At 36.1% G+C, this 18994-nt stretch overlaps 4 protein-coding genes across 4 annotated transcripts; 3 read left to right on the forward strand and 1 right to left on the reverse strand.

Annotated features, from left to right (window-relative positions):
* Positions 1–719: 719 nt before the first annotated feature.
* LOC125576220 lies at positions 720–4123 on the forward strand. Its single transcript, XM_048735670.1, has 4 exons — positions 720–1116; positions 1219–1377; positions 3324–3432; positions 3617–4123. Exons 1-4 carry the CDS (start codon positions 778–780, stop codon positions 3811–3813), a joined length of 804 nt encoding a protein of 267 aa, XP_048591627.1. The 5' UTR covers positions 720–777; the 3' UTR covers positions 3814–4123.
* A 2257-nt stretch (positions 4124–6380) lies between these two features.
* On the forward strand, positions 6381–7925 carry LOC106353116. Its single transcript, XM_048735566.1, has 4 exons — positions 6381–6788; positions 7003–7161; positions 7282–7390; positions 7573–7925. The coding sequence occupies exons 1-4, from the start codon at positions 6381–6383 to the stop codon at positions 7773–7775; spliced, it is 879 nt and encodes a 292-aa protein (XP_048591523.1). The 3' UTR covers positions 7776–7925.
* A 121-nt stretch (positions 7926–8046) lies between these two features.
* Positions 8047–14617, reverse strand: LOC106355610 (transcription factor DUO1-like). The gene is made up of 3 exons (XM_048735671.1): positions 14321–14617; positions 8671–8926; positions 8047–8572 (listed from the first exon to the last, which is right to left on the reverse strand). The coding sequence occupies exons 1-3, from the start codon at positions 14509–14511 to the stop codon at positions 8126–8128; spliced, it is 894 nt and encodes a 297-aa protein (XP_048591628.1). The 5' UTR covers positions 14512–14617; the 3' UTR covers positions 8047–8125.
* A 1401-nt stretch (positions 14618–16018) lies between these two features.
* LOC125576163 (UPF0481 protein At3g47200-like) lies at positions 16019–17086 on the forward strand. Its single transcript, XM_048735567.1, has one exon. The coding sequence runs from the start codon at positions 16019–16021 to the stop codon at positions 17084–17086; it is 1068 nt and encodes a 355-aa protein (XP_048591524.1).
* Positions 17087–18994: the final 1908 nt, after the last annotated feature.

Here is an 18994-nt window from a genome sequence, read left to right on the forward strand (position 1 = left end):
AATATTCAAATTATCCAGAAAACAAGAATAAAATATTTAAAATATTATTAAATTTTTGAAAACTATTTATTCAATACATTAAAAGATTAGATTACATAAATTGAGAAATAGAAAAACAAACAAAGTTTATTCATCTTCATCACCAAACTTTTGCCAAATATTTTCCATTAAAATAGCTTTCAAACGAGCATGCTTCTCTTGATCTCGAACTTCTCTGCGCATGCCTAACATATCACCGGCATGAATACTTTCTCTGGTTGTCACCTTTGAACTTCTGCTTGACTCTCTTGATTCGAACTCAGAAGTATTTATTTGAGCGTATCCGTGTCGTTCGTTCTCTACAATCATATTGTGCAATATGACACAAGTTCTCATTATCTTTCCTATCTTTTCCTTGTCCCACTGTAGAGCTGGGTTTTTAACAATTGCAAACCTCGACTGCAATACTCCAAAAGCCCGTTCGACATCTTTTCTGGCGGATTAATTAAAGAGATGGTACTGTTCATTTACGATTAATTAAAGACGGTCTTTATTAAAAAGACCGGTGATTTTTTTTTTTGTGCAACAGACCGGTGACTTTTACATTTTTTTTATCAAAAAACCCGTGACTTTTATAATTTAAAAATATACTGTTTTTATATGAGTGGTTCATTTTTCTAGTTTTATAATTTAAATATATGAAAATATAAATAATATTATTAATGAAACACATGTTTTAGTTCTTTACGTCATGTATAACTATTACAGCAAACGCCACCAACCACCATCAGAGCAGCAATGGCGTCGTGTGCTAATTCCAATACCACCGATGAATACCAAAACATCTTGATGATGCGTCACGGTGATCGCATTGACAAGATCAACCCGCTCTGGCTCGATACAGCTTCGAGACCTTGGGACCCTCCGCTCGTTCAGGACGGTTTGGTTCGTGCGTTTCAAACTGGTCAACGGATCCGATCTCAGATCCAGTTTCCTATCCACAGGGTCTTCGTCTCTCCCTTCATCCGCTGTGTTCAGACCGCTTCAGAAGTTATCGCCGCTCTCTCCGCCGTTGACTTAAACCCTCACGCTACGTCGTCCAAAGACGTTATTTCCATCGATAAATCTAAGCTCAAGGTCAGATTCTGATCATCGTTGGTGCTTCTTGTCCTAATAAGGGTAGTTGTCTCGTTTGTATGGTATACACTAGTTAAGGTGGTTGGTTCTTGTCTGCTTCAGGTGTCTATTGAGTTTGGTTTGAGTGAGATGCTGAACAGTATGGCTATTATGCCTGAGGTTGCTCCAAAAGATGGGAAGTTTGATTTCAATATTTCAGATCTTGAAGCTATGTTTCCTGAGGGAATGGTGGATCATGACGTTGATCCTGTTTATAAAGAGGTAATCAATTTCTCTAGACCTTGTCTTGTTCTGTTTTTGTATGTTATTTTCTTGAAATCATCAATTTTAATACTCAACTATTGCTCGCGCATAATTATTCTCCAACTAATAGTTAACTTCGCAAAATTGAGAATGAAATAGTTAACCATTAACTGATAGACAGAAAAATAAAAGTTTCTGTCAACTTTTTAACGGTTGAATATTTGAATCATAATTTTGTGTACTCAAAGATTAGTTGGAGAATAAATATACGCATATAATATTTGAATTTAATTTGCCGATTGAGAATACTTGAGGAATTAAAACTCACCTTTTATATTCTTTATAAGATTGAAAGTCATGAACATTAATTTTTTAAGGAAAACATAATTAAAAATATTTTTAAGTTAAATAAAATCATTATACTAGATATTTACTTTTCTGAAAGCGATTGTTAAGTTTTGACAATGACATATAAAATAATACAAAATAGTTATAGTCACATGGTATTGTTGATGTACTTCATGCTTATAAAATCATTTTAGATGATTTATAAAATAATTCCTAGTTCAAAAAAATCTCAATTTGAACCAATTTATAAGATACTTTATACAAAAATATATATATTTTGGTTTTTAAAAGCATATAAAATGATGTAAGATAACTACATTTGCACTGTATTTTTAATTTACAATATATAATTGTCTAAAGTATAGATTCAATGTACAAAATATGAATGTATAAGCAATACAAAAATCATATATAAGTGATTTTATAAACATGAAATACACCAACACTGTGATGCAATCATGCAACTATAGTTATTTGTAGGGTTGGGCAAAAAACCCGGATCCGAAGAACCGAACCAAATCCGATCTAAAAAAGTAGTACCAAGTCCGAATCAAAATTTATTAAATATCCGAACGAGTTCAAAATTTTGGTATCTAAAGAACCGAAACCGAACCCGATTCGAACCGAAGTATCTCGGGTACGCGAATGTAACCGAAAAAAATTTATATACCTAAATATATTACTTATTTTTAGATTTAATATATATTAAAAATATCCAGAATATATAAGATATCTTAAAGTTGTCTAAAATACTTGAAAATATACATAAATAGTCAAAAGTAAATGTCTATAATAGTTAAAGTATATTCAAAACACCAAAATGCTTGAAATATCTATTGATTTTCTATTCAAATATTTAATTCAAACCAATTTATATATTAATTTTAGGTATTTTGACATATATTATACAAATTTATGTGTAATATATTATTTTGATTTATAGATTTTGAGAAATTTTAAGCATATAATGAATATTAAAATTTTAAGAATAATTTAAATGGGTTATCCGAACCCGAACTGAACCCCCGAAGATCCGAACCGAACATGAACCAAAATTTAGAAATACCCGAATGAGGCTGAAATCTTTAAACCCGAAGACCTGAAACCCGATTAGATTCAAACCGAACCCGCATGGGTACCCGAACGTCCACCCCTAGTTATTTGTATTATTTTATACGTCATTGTAAAAAATTAAAAGGTAAAAATTTCGTATATTAGCTATATCTAACTTGAGAATATTTTAAATTATGATTTAAAAAAAGATTGTTCCTTTTAATTTCTCAAGTATTTTCAATCGGCAAATTAAATACTTAAGTATTATATACGCATATTTATTCCTCAACTAATCACTGAATGCGCAAATTATGATTCGAATATTCAACCACTAAAAAATTAATGAAACCGTTATTTTTACGTCCATCAATTAATGGTTGACTATTTCGTTTTTAATTTCGTGCAATCAATTATTAGTTAGAATAATTCTGTTCGAGCAATACTTGAGTATTAAAGCTGCCGATTTCAAATACTTGGGGAATAAAATACTCTTTTTCCCAAGCATTTTGAGTATATAAGCATGATGATCTTCTTCTGAGTGTGTCAATGTTGGTTGTGCTCAGATGCCACAATGGGGAGAAACTGTGGAAGAATGTACAGAACGGTTTCTTGGTTTGGTGAAGACTCTTGCTGATAAGTACCCTTTAGAGAACTTGCTCTTAGTCACTCACGGTAAGCAAGGCATTCTTGGTTCTGTTATTGTACACACACACCTTTTGACTTTATTAGTTTTAAATCTCTGCTTTGCTTCTCTTTTTGTTACTAAGATTTCAGTGTCCATATAGCAAAGCTGTTCTGTGGTTGCACTATAGCAAAGAGTCTATGATATCAGTTTATGTTCAACTTCTCTGTGCAGGGGAAGGAGTAAGGACTACATTTGCAACCTATAAAGACGTAGATACGTACGACGTAGAGTACTGTGCGTGTGCTGAACTGAGAAGAAAGGTCTCGAGTCAAGACGGGTCTACTAAAGCTGGAGGCTTTGAGGTGATGACAAGTCTTGGTGAAGTTGGAATCAAGTACCATTCCTTGACCACCACAGCAGACAAATGATCATGTTTCCCAACTCTCGGTTGTGTCAGTGTCTCCTGAAGATCATCATGACATTTGGAAACCGAAATCAACCGGACACTGGATATTAAGAACGAGTGATTCTAAACTCAAATAAAAAGATTTATCGTCTGTCATTTACAAATTGCTTTGCGCTAGCCAAGACTTTTCTTTTCTTTTTTTTTTCTCGAAGAATAATGACCTTTTTTGTCATCTATATATTAAACCTGATCAGTAATATGATTGTCATGAAGGAAGGACCATAACTACAAGGTAGTCATGATTTATAAAGAAAAATAAGTTATTTCGTGCTCGTGATCCTTTGGCAAAATAATCTGCTCAGAAATTTATGTTACGTGAGATTAAACAAAGACTGAAACATAAAAAATGATCTTGTATATAAACTCCTACTCTTTGATGGAATTTTCAGGGGAAGGAGTGGGAACAACATTATCCACGTTCTATGAAGATACAACTGTGTACGAAGTAGACTACTGTACTTATGTTGAACAGAGAAGAGAAGTCTCAAGTACAAAAGCAATTGAGTCATGGTCAAGCTGGAATCAGGTTTAGTCATGATCATGTCATAAGCCGAACACCGGTTTGGTCAGCTGTCTTCAGTTCATATGTTTCTGTACTATTTGGTTGTATTTGAGTTGCTTTTGTATGAATTATGAAATATGTTTTCAAAGTTTGATTCAATCAAATAAGATTTTATATTTCTGCCAACAAAAGAACATTAGCAGAGAAACAAGGATTTATCATTACATAACAATGTATGTAATTAAGAGTGTTGCTTGTGAAGCACATCTAAAAGCAAAGCTAGTTAGAGTCTGCGTCAATTAGACCTAAACACACACATGCAGTGGGAAATAATAGAAACAACAACAGTCTTAAGAACTTCGAACTGAATCATCAACTTGATCAAACATGTCAGCCGGGAAATCATCCAAGAAAACATCAGCTTCCTCCTCCTTTGAAACAAGTCTGCATCTAATTTGTAATTTAAATTACACTACAAGAAAACAAGGTCAATTCTGACGGAAGTTCCGACAGCAATAAACTCGGACAATTCTGATCGAATTCCGACGAAATACCGACAATTGTCCAATTGTCAATTCTGATCGAATTCTGATCGAATTCCGACAGCAATATAACCATTCGTCGGTATTTCGTAGGAACATTCCGACGTCTTTCCGACGAAGGAAAGATTGTCAGAAATTTTTGATGCAAGTCTGAGAAATAGCGACGGAAATATATAACCATTATGCGATCATTTTAAATGGTTTGAATTGTTAACCATTATGGGAAAATTGTCGAAAATTTTGACTCATTTCCGACGAAACTTTTGACCGTTGCTAATACTTAAAAAAAAAATTTGACGACTTTCTGACGACCGCTCCTTAAATTTCCGATGGAATTCCAACGAAATATATGACCGTTTATAGTTATTTTGTGCTTTGATCCGTCCGACGGAATTCCAATGAAAATTAATTTATTCCGTTGGAATATCATCGGGAATCTGTCGGAATGTCGGCAACTTTTTTTTATAAATACGAGCTCCTCTCATTCACTTCATTCACTTTTCATTCTCTATTCACTCTCTTCACTCACTACAAATCCAAAAAAAAATCATGTCTTCTGGAAATTATTTTCGTTTGTGGATGGATAAACCTCATTTGGATCCAAATACCAATTTGCTTACGGAAGAATACATAGAAGGTATTCATGAGGCTTGCTCAACAACAACCGGAAGTAAATACCAGTATGATAAGATGTCTCTACTCTTCCTGCAATAATAGTATGGTTATAAATGAATGAGATGTTTGGACTCATTTATATATGAAAGGGTGTACACGAAATTATAAGGTTTGGTATTTTCATGGGAAAACAGTTATGAATATGCTAGTATTAACGAATCTCAGCATGTTGATAGGTTAGAAGAACAAAATACGGATGTAGATTATGGTGTAAGTACTGAGCAGATGGTAAATGATTATTATAGAGGAGGAAGAACTGAATGCTCTAGTAGATTTTTTGATATGTTGAATGAAAAAAAAAACAACTTTTATATAAAGGTTGTAAAGATAGTTGTTTACCTTTATTATCTTCAACAAGATTGATGGATATTAAGACATATTATAGTTTGGCTGAAGTAATTACTATCAGCTGCTAACGTTTTTTGTAATTTAAAAATGGGCAAATCTCCAAAATAGTACATTTCTAAGTTTATATCACAAAAATAACACTCAAAAACTAAAATGACCAAAATAGCATTTTATCTTTTGAAAAATTTAAATTTTTTTATTTTTCAAAATTTGAAATCTTATCCCCAAAACCTCACTTCTCAACTCTAAACCCTAAAACCTAAACCTAAATTCTAAACCCTAAACCTCACCCCTTGAGTGCTTTTTTTTTGTGACTTTTGGCCTTGAGTGCTAGTTTGGGAACAAAAACTTGATTTAGTGCTATTTTGGTCTTTTTTTCTTTAAAAATCTGGTTCTATGATTTAAATATATTTTAAAATATTAATAATATTTGATGAAACACATGTTTTAATTCTTTACGTCATGTGTACTATATATATTACTTCCAACGTACTCCCAAAGGGCACGCCACCAACCACTATCAGAGCAACAATGGAGTCGTCTGCTGATTTGAACACCACCGATGGCTACCAAAACATCTTGATGCTGCGTCACGGTGATCGCATTGACAGGATCAACCCACTCTGGCCCGATACAGCTTCGAGACCTTGGGACCCTCCTCTCGTTCAGGATGGTTTGGTTCGTGCGTTTCAAACTGGTCAACGGATCCGATCTCAGATCCAGTTTCCTATCCACAGGGTGTTTGTCTCTCCTTTCATCCGCTGCGTTCAGACCGCTTCAGAAGTTATCGCCGCTCTCTCCGCCGTTGACTTAAACCCTCACGCTACGTCGTCTAAAGACGTTATTTCCATCGATAAATCTAAGCTCAAGGTCAAGATTCTGATCATTTTCAGTCTATAACTCTTGAACCATGACTCTCTTCAGGGAAGGTCATGAACATAGACAACGGTCTGTGGTCCCCAGAGTCTTAGGAATAATTTTTTATACTAAATTTCATATAGCCCTCAAAATCTCAGGACCAATCTTGACTGTCTTAATAAGGGTTGTGATGTATGTAATGGTGGTTGGTTCTTGTCTGCTTCAGGTGTCTATCGAGTTTGGTTTGAGTGAGATGCTGAACAGTATGGCTATTAGGCCTAAGGTTGCTCCAAAAGATGGAAAATTCGATTTTAAGATTTCAGATCTTGAAGCTATGTTTCCTGAGGGAATGGTGGATCGTGACGTAGATCCTGTTTATAAAGAGGTAATCAATCTCTCTAGACCTTGTCTTTGTTCTGTTTCTGTATGTTGTTTTTTTTGGAAGCAATTTGAGTATATAAACTTGACGATCTTCTGCTGAGTGTGTCATGTTGGCTGTGTTCAGATGCCACAATGGGAAGAGACTGTAGAAGAATGCACAGAACGGTTTCTTGGTTTGGTGAAGACTCTTGCTGATAAGTACCCTTCAGAGAACTTGCTCTTAGTCACTCACGGTAAGCAAGGCATTCTTGGTTATGTAAAAAATCTCTGCTTCTCTAGAAAGAACATCTTTTTCTTTTCTTTTCTTTTTTTTTCTCTCTCAAGGTTTCAGTATCCAGCAGCAACTGTCTTTGATAATCCCTTTCGTTAATCAAATGTTCAAATGTGTTTGACTTGTAAGAACCTCTATGTGCAGGGGAAGGAGTTAGGACTACATTTGCAACCTATAAAGACGTAGCTGTGTACGAGGTAGAGTATTGTGCTTGTGCTGAACTGAGAAGACAGGTCTTGAGTCAAGAAGGGTCTACTAAAGCTGGAGACTTTGAAGTGATTGGTCAAGCTGGAATCAAGTACCATTCGTTGAAAACCACAGCAGTACCATGTGTGAAGTGGTATTGAGTCATGGTCAAGCTGGAATCAAGTTTAGTCATGATCATGTATGATCCCAACACCGGTTTAGTCAACTGCCAGTTAAAGTACTATTTAGTTGTATTTGAGTTGCTTTTGTATGAACTATGAAATATATTTATAAAGTTTGATTCAGTCAAATAAGATATTACATTTCTTCTGCCAACAAAAGAACATTAACAGAGAAACGAGGATTGTCGTTACATGTCAAAGTAGTTAAGAGTGTTGCTTGTGAAGCACATCTAAAAACAAAGCTAGTTAGAGTCTCCGTTAAATTAGACCTAAACACACACATGCAGGAGGGAAGCAATCTAACAGAAACAAACAACAACAACAACAATCTAAGGACTCTGATTTGGATCGTCAACTTGATCAAACATGTCAGCCGGGAAATCATCTAAGAAAACATCAGCTTCTTCTTCTTCATCATCCTTTGAAACATGTCTACATCTTCTCTCTGCAGGAGGCAACTCAAAAAACGGCTGAGGGAGAGCGAACAACGTCTCAGAACAACCAGCCGGTCCGAGGATATCGTAGTAATAAGGGTTGTCGAGTCTAGCCAAAAGCTCTCTGCTCTCTGGATAGAAAGGGATGGTCGCTTGCTGATTAGCAATATGCGGCTCAGACATGAGAGGATCAGTCCCAAAAGAGAATGGCTGATGTTCTAACTTGATACCCGATTCAGACAACCTCAAGGCTTCATCAACTTGGTCTGATGATGAGTAAGGAAGAATCTTGGAAGATGAAGAAGAAGCTGTAGTCACCTCTTCCTCAACCAAACCAAAACTCTGAAACTGAAACACACACACACAGACAAACTGAAAAAATCCTTTATAATAATAATAATTAAAAAATATATATTTTATTATTTTAAAACATAATATACCTGAGGGGGATAGAAGCATTGGATTGGTTTAACGTTTTGGCCTTTGTTCCGACGAGAAGGTGGTTTGGGAGAAGTCGATGCATCAGAAGAGTTATGGAGAATCCTAGCGAGTCTCTTTACTCTGCTACTCCAAAAGTTCTTCACATCGTTATCAGTTCTTCCCCGTAAATACGTAGCGATTCTCGCCCATTTGTTCCCAAACTCCGCCTGCAACTCAATCACAGTCCTCTCTTCCTCCGCAGAGAACTTACACCCACTAAAGAAACACCTAACGCTTAAGCAAAATATTAGAGTATAAGACTGGTTATGATGATAGTAAGATTGAACCGGTGGTTTACTTGTATAGACCGGATAGTATGTTAGTATAAATACATGTACAATACACTGTAACGGATAAGAAGATAATATACATTTTTCCACTTTCTAATCGTAACAAACTCATCTTCTTCATCTTGAGCTCAAGCTCTAATATGGTATCAGAGCCATGATACTCGCGTTTCTCGCTTCGTCTTCTTCGATCTGAGCTTCGTCTTCTTCGATCTGAGCTTCGTCTTCTTCGATTCCGCTTCGATTGATGTCATGAGTCTCTCGTTTTCCGTTATCATCTTCATCGACTCGCTGTTCTTCGCCTTCTTTGCGCTCTATCACTTCTTCTCGGTGGTGTTTGCGCTTCTTCTTTCACTTTTTTAGTGATTCTCGTTCGTTGATCGTTGCTTGGTGATCTCGGAATCTTGATCTCCGATTCTTCTTTTGTTCACCATGCCGATCTCTTATGCGAATGCTGTCAACAATACTCCGACGTCGGCGTCGAATCCTCACACGACGGTGCCTCGTTCGGAGCCTACGGCGTCTATTCAAGATCCGAACTCCAATCCTCTCTATGTTCATCATGCTGATCATGCTGGTATTGCTCTTGTCTCTGAGAAGCTAGCTGGTTTAGGCAATTTCAATACTTGGCGTAGATCTATGCTTATGGCGTTAGGAGCTCGGAACAAAGCTGTTTTTGTTGATGGAACTTTTCCGGAATTGCGTGATGATCATCCGCACTTTGCATCTTGGTCAAGATGCAACAACATTGTGTGTACATGGATTGTCAATGCCGTTGAGAAGTCTATAGCAAAGAGTATTATGTATCTCGATACAGCTCGTCAAATGTGGCTTGACATCCATGATCAGTTTAAGCAGAGTGATGGACCAAGGAATGCTGACATTAAACAACAGATCTTTGCTGAAGTTCAAGGCTCACAAAGTGTGAGTGACTACTACACCAAACTGAAGCAGTTGTGGGAAGAGCTGAAGAATCATGAGAGTCCATACACATGCTGCTGTAATCGTCCAGACTGTTCCAGTCTCAAACGAATCCTACAACGTGATGAGCAAGATAAGATTCTGAAGTTTCTCACCGGCTTGAATGATACTTTTACAGCGACAAGAGGACAGATTCTTATGATGGAGCCTCGTCCAAACATTGCTAAAGTATTCAACTTGGTGTCACAGGAAGAGAGGCAACGTTCCATGAAGAGTACTAGTAATGTTGCTTTCAGTGTTTCTCAGAACACAACTCCTGATGATAATGTTGTTGCTGCGTATAATGCTGGTTATGCAAGGAACAAGAATCGCCCTATATGCTCTCACTGTGGAATTGCTGGTCACACTATTCAACGCTGCTACAAGCTTCATGGCTATCCTCAAGGCTATAAGCAGTCGCCGAACTACACTGCCAGGGGTCAGACTTCTAAACCGTCGAATAATCCTCCCCGGCAAGAGAACGTCGCTAACATGGTAGTTCAGGATACGGGTGGTATTTCATTACACAATCAACAAGGTGTTTGTTTGGGGACAGTCACGTCTGCACAAGTTCATCAGCTTCTAAACGTCTTGAACAACCCTATCAATGATCAGCTCTCTCAGATTTCTGGCAGCACAATTTGTCTCGCAGATGGAACAACTTCTTCACCTAAACCGCAACCTCACCTCTTACCTCACACATCTTCATCCCCACCATCAGGTACACATATTCCTTCTCATTTTATTTCTGCGGGAATAAAGAATGGCCTTACTTATACGCATGCTGCTTGGATTATTGATACGGGTGCTAGCTGTCATGTTTGTGCTGATTTGACCTTGTTTCATAGTATACAAACCATTAGTGATACTGTTGTGACTCTCCCTGATGGTAGTAGAATCCCTGTCACGATTTCTGGCACGATCATTCTTTCTCCAAAACTAACTCTCACTAACGTTTTGTATATTTCAGAATTTAAGTTCAACCTTCTTAGCATTAGTGCCCTCACTTGGAATAGCACTATCTCTGTTCTGTTTTCTTCGAACTCGTGCTACATTTTTTCTGAAAATCCTTTTATTGGTCAGGAGCATATTCAGGACTTCATGATTGGGAAGGGTAACCTCCAAAGCAATCTGTATGTCCTGGACACTCATTGTTCTTCTTCTCAGTTTGAAGCACTTTCGGTTTTACAAAACAATCCTCACGTTTGGCATCAAAGACTCGGACATCCTTCTTTCAGCAAACTTCAAATTCTTTCAAAACTTCTTCGTTTATCACATTGTAAAGATAATCATGATAGTCTTTGTCACGTTTGTCCCCTAGCTAAACAAAAACGTATGTCTTTTCCTTCAAATCCTCAGCTTTCGAATTCACCATTTGATTTGGTTCACCTTGATGTTTGGGGTCCTTTTCAAGTTCCAACTCATGAAGGATACAAATATTTCTTTACAATTGTTGACGATTGTACTAGAGTGACTTGGGTCTACTTGCTTAAAAATAAAAGTTCTGTTTCAATTGTTTTTCCTGAGTTTTTACAACTGATTCATACTCAATATAACTCTAAGATCAAAGCCATTAGATCAGATAATGCACCAGAATTAGCTTTCACAGATCTTCTAAAAGAGAATGGGATTGAACACTACTTTTCTTGCCCTTACACTCCTCAACAAAACTCAGTTGTCGAAAGGAAACATCAACACATCTTAAATGTAGCTAGAGCTTTACTTTTTCAATCTAAAGTTCCTTTGATCTATTGGGGAGAATGCATTCAAACAGCTATATACTTAATAAATCGGACTCCTTCTCCTGTGTTACAAAACAAATCGCCTTTTGAACTTTTAATACATAAAGTTCCTTCTTATGATCATTTACGTGTCTTTGGCTGCTTATGCTATACATCTACACTACAAAAAGATCGTAATAAGTTTTCTCCTCGAGCTAATCCAGGTGTTTTCCTTGGTTATCCACATGGGTACAAAGGTTATAGGATTCTTGATACAACGACTAACAAAATCATCATTTCTAGAAATGTAGTTTTTCATGAATCATCTTTTCCATTTGCAAAAGACTCTACTAATCTAGATGCTGAGAATTCTTTGTTTGATCAAGATGTGTTACCTATGCCTGTTCCAGATTCATCTTTTCCTGCCTTCTTTGATTTAGGATCTGAGGTTCCATCTTCGGTTTTCGTTGATCAAAATACAATGTTTTCTTCTCCATCTACGCCTCATGTTCCTCATTCATCTCCTTTACAATCTTCTGTCTCTCATGATTTACCTAACTCTGTAGCACCTCATGTCTCTCGTCCTAACTCTACTCCTTGCAATTCTTCTATTCCTAGTTCTTCCTCTGTCCCATTAGTACCATCAGGAGTTTCTAGGACTGAGACAAGGTCAAAAAGGCAGACTAAAGCACCTGCATATCTTGACAAGTATCATTGTTATTTGTTAGATCATTCTTCTGAGATTCCTGTGCATTCTAATCATACTACTTCATATCCTATCTCTTCATTCCTTTGTTATGATAAGTTTGATCCAGACCACAGAAATTTTATCCTTTCTATCACTACCCACAAATTACCCAAAACATATGCTGAAGCTGTTCTGTCTGATGAGTTCAAACGAGCTATGAAATCTGAGATGGGTTCTCTTGAAGATACTGGTACTTGGACAGTCTGTGATCTACCCCCAGGGAAACATCCTGTTGGTTGTAAGTGGGTTCACACGATCAAATACAACCCTGATGGCACGATTGAGAGACACAAGTCCCGGCTTGTTGCGAAAGGCTATACACAGTTAGAGGGCCTTGATTACTTGGACACTTTCTCACCTGTTGCCAAGATTGGCACTCTGCGTTTACTTCTGAGTCTCGCTGCTGCAAAAGATTGGTCGATAACACAGCTAGATATCAGTAATGCATTTCTCAATGGAGATCTAGATGAAGAGATATATATGCGTTTGCCTGAAGGTTATGAAGATTTAACAGGCCAGAAATGTCCTCCAAATTCTGTCTGCAAGCTCCATAAGTCTCTCTATGGGCTCAAACAGGCGTCTCGCCAATGGAACCAGAAGTTATCAAGTGTAATTCTTGGAGATGGGTTTACACGAACACACTCGGATCATTCCTTGTTCATCAAGTATGTTAACAAGGTGTTTTTGGCAGTTCTTGTGTATGTCGACGACATTCTCATTGTGGGGAATGATGATTTGGCTATTACTCAATTCAAAGAGGTTCTGCAGTCTGCTTTCAAGTTAAGAGATCTTGGTCCAGCAAAGTACTTTTTGGGCTTTGAGATTGCTAGAAACAAGACTGGGATTTCTTTGAATCAACGCAAGTATACTCTTGAGTTGCTTGAGGAGGCTGGTCTATTGGGTTGTAAGCCTCTTTCGGTTCCTATGGAACCTAACCTCAAGCTATCGACAACAACTGGTATTCGTCTTCCTGATGCTTCTATATATAGAAGACTTGTGGGCAGGTTGTTGTATTTGACACATACGCAACCGGATATCACATATGCAGTTCATAAGTTGAGCCAGTACATGTCTGCTCCTACTGATGCTCATCTTCAAGCTGCATTTCGTGTTCTTCGTTATTTGAAGAATGATCCAGGTCAAGGACTTTTTTACTCAACAACATCTCCACTGAAGCTTACTGCTTACTCGGATGCAGACTGGGCAGCTTGTCCTGATTCACGACAATCAATTACTGGTTACTGTGTCTTCCTTGGTGATTCTTTGATTTCTTGGCGATCCAAGAAGCAACCTACTGTGTCAAGGAGCAGCTCTGAAGCAGAGTACAGAGCCATGGCCGATGCTACTTGTGAACTTGTCTGGTTAACTGCGATATTGACTGAGATGCATTGCTCTCCCTCTGTTCCTGCAACTCTCTTTTGTGATAATCAGTCTGCACTATACATCGCGTCGAATCCTGTCTATCATGAGCGGACAAAACATGTTGAGATCGACTGCCATGTGGTTCGAGAGAAGCTACAGAGTGGTTTTTTGAAGACTCTTCATGTTCATTCTGCACTACAGCTAGCTGACATTTTAACCAAGGCGGTCCAACCTGCTCTATTCAAGTCATTACTGAGCAAGATTGGTATCCACAGCTTGTGTCTTCCATCTTGAGGGGGGGGTATTAGAGTATAAGACTGGTTATGATGATAGTAAGATTGAACCGGTGGTTTACTTGTATAGACCGGATAGTATGTTAGTATAAATACATGTACAATACACTGTAACGGATAAGAAGATAATATACATTTTTCCACTTTCTAATCGTAACAAACTCATCTTCTTCATCTTGAGCTCAAGCTCTAATACAAAATAAGAAGAGGACAAGAGGGGAGGGAAAAAAGTTATATACCTTTTGAGATTGGGACGGAGTTTGTTGACCCAACGGAGACGGCATGACTTGCCGGTGCGTTGAAGAAGACCTTTGGATCGAATGGAGCTCCAGTCACGTGGACCGTATCTGTTCACATGGTTGATGAGCACTTCGTCTTCCTCGGCTTTCCATGGCCCTTTCTTCATCTCTTCCTTCTTAACCGCTTCCATGTTTTTGTTTGGTAAGTCGTGTTGTGTTGTGCTGTCTGCGGAAGTTTCTTGTAGTGACGGTTGGAGGCGGTTATCACCCACTCTCCAAGTTTCTCTCCAATTTTTGAATTTAGCATATTACTAAAATACCCTCGTATTTTTACTAGCGCAAGAAGTAAGCCCATTTTTTGTGAGCCCATCGCTGTATTCAATCTTTTAGTCTGCTCACTCACCGCGTGGGGTAACGATTTGCATGCACATCTTATGCAACGTTTACGTGATTTTGCACTCCCTAAAAAAGCCTGTGTTTACGTGTTTTGTAATTGCTGAATTGTTTCAAGTGAAAATTGGAAACTTTTCTAGCTGAGCAATAAACGTTAAGTTAACTTACAATTTTAAGTCAACATCCACAAAAAAAATTTAATCACACATTCTAGTGCTACGGCGGACTTGGAAAGGTGCTAAGCACTCCAGATTTAAAATGTACCATTTCAAATATATTTGTTTGTGTAACCAGGCGATAGGAATATTTAACTCCTATTGCGAACAACCCGGTATGTTTAGCATATGGCAAAGATAAACAGACTTCCAGAGAATTAACCAGTTGAATCTCCGATCTCGAATACAAGAACAAAACAAAAAAATTATTTAGTATGTGATACATCATATAACAAAATCTAAAGATTAGGATATATGAATAAATTTTGATTATCTAAATAAAGAAGAAGAGAAACTAGGGTGCCACACCCTTGGCTTACCTGGCAGACACCCTAGTTTTTTTTAATCAAACTGCAGACACCTAGTTATCCAATAAAACATCCACAAATATAATTATAGCTACAATTAAAAAACCTAATTAACATTGTGCATTTTAATATGATTGATAGTTTGATTCTGTGGAAACCAATAATGGACTTCTGTCTTTCGCTTTTGGCATCCGCTGTGTTTACTCAAAACGTGTCAAATAGAATTTTTACATACACAAGAAATGAAAGCACAGAACCAGAGAAGGTAAGCTGTTATGAAATTATAATAAGCACAAAGTTAGTAGTATACATAGTATTTAATAACAAAGATCAGAAAGCAATTACCAACATATCTTTGTAATTTTCTTTTAAAAAAATATTAGACAAGAAATAAAATTCTATATACATGACCTTTTTCTTGCAAATGATACCAGTCGTGAAATGTAGTTTTTTGAAAGCTGCATCTAATGCCTTCCTCGTTAAGGCAATTAATAACATTTCAAATTGAATGCCATAATTAATTAACTGATGTCGAACCCACATGGGCACCACCAACAGGGTTAACGATTTTTAAGTTCATTTCATTTACGAATCTACTAAAGTAATGTATATTTAAACCAATTTGTGACATAGTTGCGGTTTTGGAATCGGTTTCGTTCTTATATTATCCGAATGCAGTGCATGTAATTGATGCCCTATATAAGATAAACATCATTTCATTCTTCTCCATCTTTCTTTATAAGTTGACATTTTTTTACAGCAACTAGTCTTTCTCCTGTCCCATGGATTCATCTACATGTCCTGTTCCGAGCCACGCTTCAGAATCTCCAGGAAAGATTGGATCATCCATTCCTAATAAAATGGACCGAACGTTGGATCTTGAATCGGGCACAAACCATGAGTTGAGCAAACCGGTTCCTGGGATGTGGCGGTTTCCTACAAATCCAGATCTGTGTTGCATCTACAGAGTACCAGACTGTCTACGTGAAGTAAACCCAAAAGCATACACTCCTCAGCTGGTACTCATTGGACCGCTTCACCGTTCTTTAAAATCTCAAGCTCTCAAGTCTCGAGGAGATATCACCAAGGCAAAGTCATTGGGATACTTAAACACGGAGGCGCATAAGAAGATTTACCTAGTTGAGTTCGCAAAAAGGGTCGAAGGGAACAAAGTTGTTGAAGAACTCAAAAGACAAATCAAGGAAGACGAAGATATGATCAGGGCAAGCTACTCAGAATCAACGACCTGGATTGACTCTCCAGACTTTGTGGAGATGATACTGCATGACTCTATTTTCATAATAGAGCTCATGTTAAGGTTTAACTTAAAAGGACCTGAGAGAATAGGGGATCCTCTGATGGACGAGCCTTGTCTTGAAAACACAATCAAAAGGGATCTTATTTTGCTCGAGAACCAACTTCCTTACTTCATCTTGGAAAAACTCTTTGATCCAATCATCAAAATACTGTACCCGAGCGAGACAATGCGTACACTTGTTATCAGCTACTTCGAACTAGACAAGAAGAAGAAACTCAAAGAGAGCTCCAAGTTCAGACATTTCACTGATTTGTTCAGGTGTATCCGCGTGGAAACACTTCCTGAAGATGGTGTAGGGGGTTTCGAACACATAGCAAAGATGCATAATGCAGATAAGCTATATAACAGGGGAGTGAAGTTCGAGGCTATAGAAGAAGAGTTTTCTGTTTGGGTGAAATTCGACGTTGAAACTGGTTGTTTGAAGATACCTTGTTTCCGGGCTGATGATGACATGGAGATAGAACTTAGAAACATAATGGCGTTTGAGCAATCGTATTATCCTTACAATGCCTATGTTTGTGACTATTATTAAGGGATATGTATCCCACATTGGAAAATCAATGGGACATTAAGTAATATATAAAGGGTTAGGGCCAATCTACTAATTGTCAATTGGTTTTAAGTTGGAAGCCCATAATAAAACCCGAATCTAACATGGTATCAGAGCCAGGTTAACTGTCTTAAAGTTCCGAGATTTCTGGCCGATAAGAGCCATCATCTCGAGGAGGGTATTAAGGGATATGTATCCCACATTGGAAAATCAATGGGACAATAATTAATATATAAAGGATTAGGGCCAATCCACTAATTGCCAATTGGTTTTGAGTTGGAAGCCCATAATAAACCCGAATCTAACAACTATGTAACCACTACAAGAAAACAGCGACATACTGAGGGAAAAAATCGTCGGTATGTCGTCGGAATAACGCTATTCCGACGACATACCGACGAAAAAAGTCCTCGGAAATAACTCCTCGGAAATTCATTTTTCCTCGGAAATCCCTCGGAAATTTCCGACGGAATTCTGAGGAAATGAATTTCCGAGGAAATTCCGAGGACCACAAGTTCGTCGGAAAGTCCTCGGAATATTCCGAGGAAGATGTCGTCGGAATATCCCGAGGGATACACTTCCTCGGAATATTTCCAAAATTAAAAAAAAAAATATAAATTTATTTTTTTAATTGAAATTCGAAAATATAAAATTAAAATTGAAATAGAAAACATATTTAAAATACAAAAAATAATAAAATAGTTTTTATAAATAAAAAAAATGTTTTATAAATACAAAATTAGTTATAATAAATATAAATATTATTATAAATATGAAATCATCTTTTTATAAATACAAAATAGTTTTTATAAATACAAAAAATAATAAAATAGTGTTTATAAATCAAAAAAATGTTTTATAAATACAAAATTAGTTTTAATAAATATAAATATTTTTATAAATATGAAATCATCTTTTCATAAATACAAAATATTTTTTTTTAAAATACAAAAAATAATAAAATAGTGTTTATAAATAAAAAAATGTTTTATAAATACAAAATTAGTTTTAATAAATATAAATATTTTTATAGATATGAAATCATCTTTTTATAAAAATAAAATAGTTTTTATAAATACAAAAAAATAATAAAATAGTGTTTATAAATCAAAAAATGTTTTATAAATACAAAATTAGTTTTATAGATATAAATATTTTTATAGATATGAAATCATCTTTTTATAAATACAAAATAGCTTTTATAAATACAAAAAATAATAAAATAGTGTTTATAAATCAAAAAAAATATTTTATAAATACAAAATTAGTTTTAAAATATGAAATCATCTTTTATAAATCCAAAAATCGAATTTATATACAAAAAACTTTTTTTATATTTAAAAATAGTTTTTATAAATACAAAAATAAAAAATAGTGTTTATAAATCAAAAAAATGTTTTATAAATACAAAATTAGTTTTAATAAATATAAATATTTTTATAAATATGAAATCATCTTTTATAAATCCGAAAATCGAATTTATATACAAAAAACGTTTTGTAAAATCGAATTTATATAGAAAAACGTTTTGTAAATACAAAAATAATAAAAAATTTATAAAAAAATTCTAAATCAATTCAACACAACCAAATCACAATTCTAAACCTATTACACAACAAATCACAATCCTACCCAATCACCCTAACAAAAATCTATCAAAAAACTTCTAAAATCATCAAATCTACTTAAGAACCTAACAAATAGGACATAAGAGAGTGGGATAAGGTCCTTACATGATTTGTAAGGGAATGGAGAGGATTCGCCGGAGATATCGTCGCGAGAGAAGGTGGAGAACGCCGGAAGGAGAGAGAGATCGCCGGAGAGGAAGAAGAGAGAAATGGGGAAGAAGGTGTGTTTCGAGTTTATAAAACCTAGGGTCCGACGGATATT

Source organism: Brassica napus, chromosome A7 (assembly GCF_020379485.1).
Source record: "Brassica napus cultivar Da-Ae chromosome A7, Da-Ae, whole genome shotgun sequence".
NCBI classification, from domain to species: domain Eukaryota; kingdom Viridiplantae; phylum Streptophyta; class Magnoliopsida; order Brassicales; family Brassicaceae; genus Brassica; species Brassica napus.

Excerpts from the sequence above, each read along its gene's own strand:
- LOC125576220 (XM_048735670.1), top strand. The coding sequence starts at position 778 with ATGGCGTCGTGTGCTAATTCCAATACCACCGATGAATACCAAAACATC. Across the intron at positions 1,117-1,218 it reads TCGATAAATCTAAGCTCAAG|GTGTCTATTGAGTTTGGTTT; the intron begins GTCAGATTCTGA and ends TGTCTGCTTCAG. Across the intron at positions 3,433-3,616 it reads CTTGCTCTTAGTCACTCACG|GGGAAGGAGTAAGGACTACA; the intron begins GTAAGCAAGGCA and ends TTCTCTGTGCAG.
- LOC106353116 (XM_048735566.1), top strand. The coding sequence starts at position 6,381 with ATGTGTACTATATATATTACTTCCAACGTACTCCCAAAGGGCACGCCA. Across the intron at positions 6,789-7,002 it reads TCGATAAATCTAAGCTCAAG|GTGTCTATCGAGTTTGGTTT; the intron begins GTCAAGATTCTG and ends TGTCTGCTTCAG. Across the intron at positions 7,391-7,572 it reads CTTGCTCTTAGTCACTCACG|GGGAAGGAGTTAGGACTACA; the intron begins GTAAGCAAGGCA and ends CTCTATGTGCAG.
- LOC106355610 (XM_048735671.1), bottom strand. The coding sequence starts at position 14,511 with ATGGAAGCGGTTAAGAAGGAAGAGATGAAGAAAGGGCCATGGAAAGCC. Across the intron at positions 8,927-14,320 it reads CTCCGTCCCAATCTCAAAAG|TGGGTGTAAGTTCTCTGCGG; the intron begins GTATATAACTTT and ends GTGTTTCTTTAG. Across the intron at positions 8,573-8,670 it reads AATGCTTCTATCCCCCTCAG|AGTTTTGGTTTGGTTGAGGA; the intron begins GTATATTATGTT and ends TTTCAGTTTCAG.
- LOC125576163 (XM_048735567.1), top strand. The coding sequence starts at position 16,019 with ATGGATTCATCTACATGTCCTGTTCCGAGCCACGCTTCAGAATCTCCA.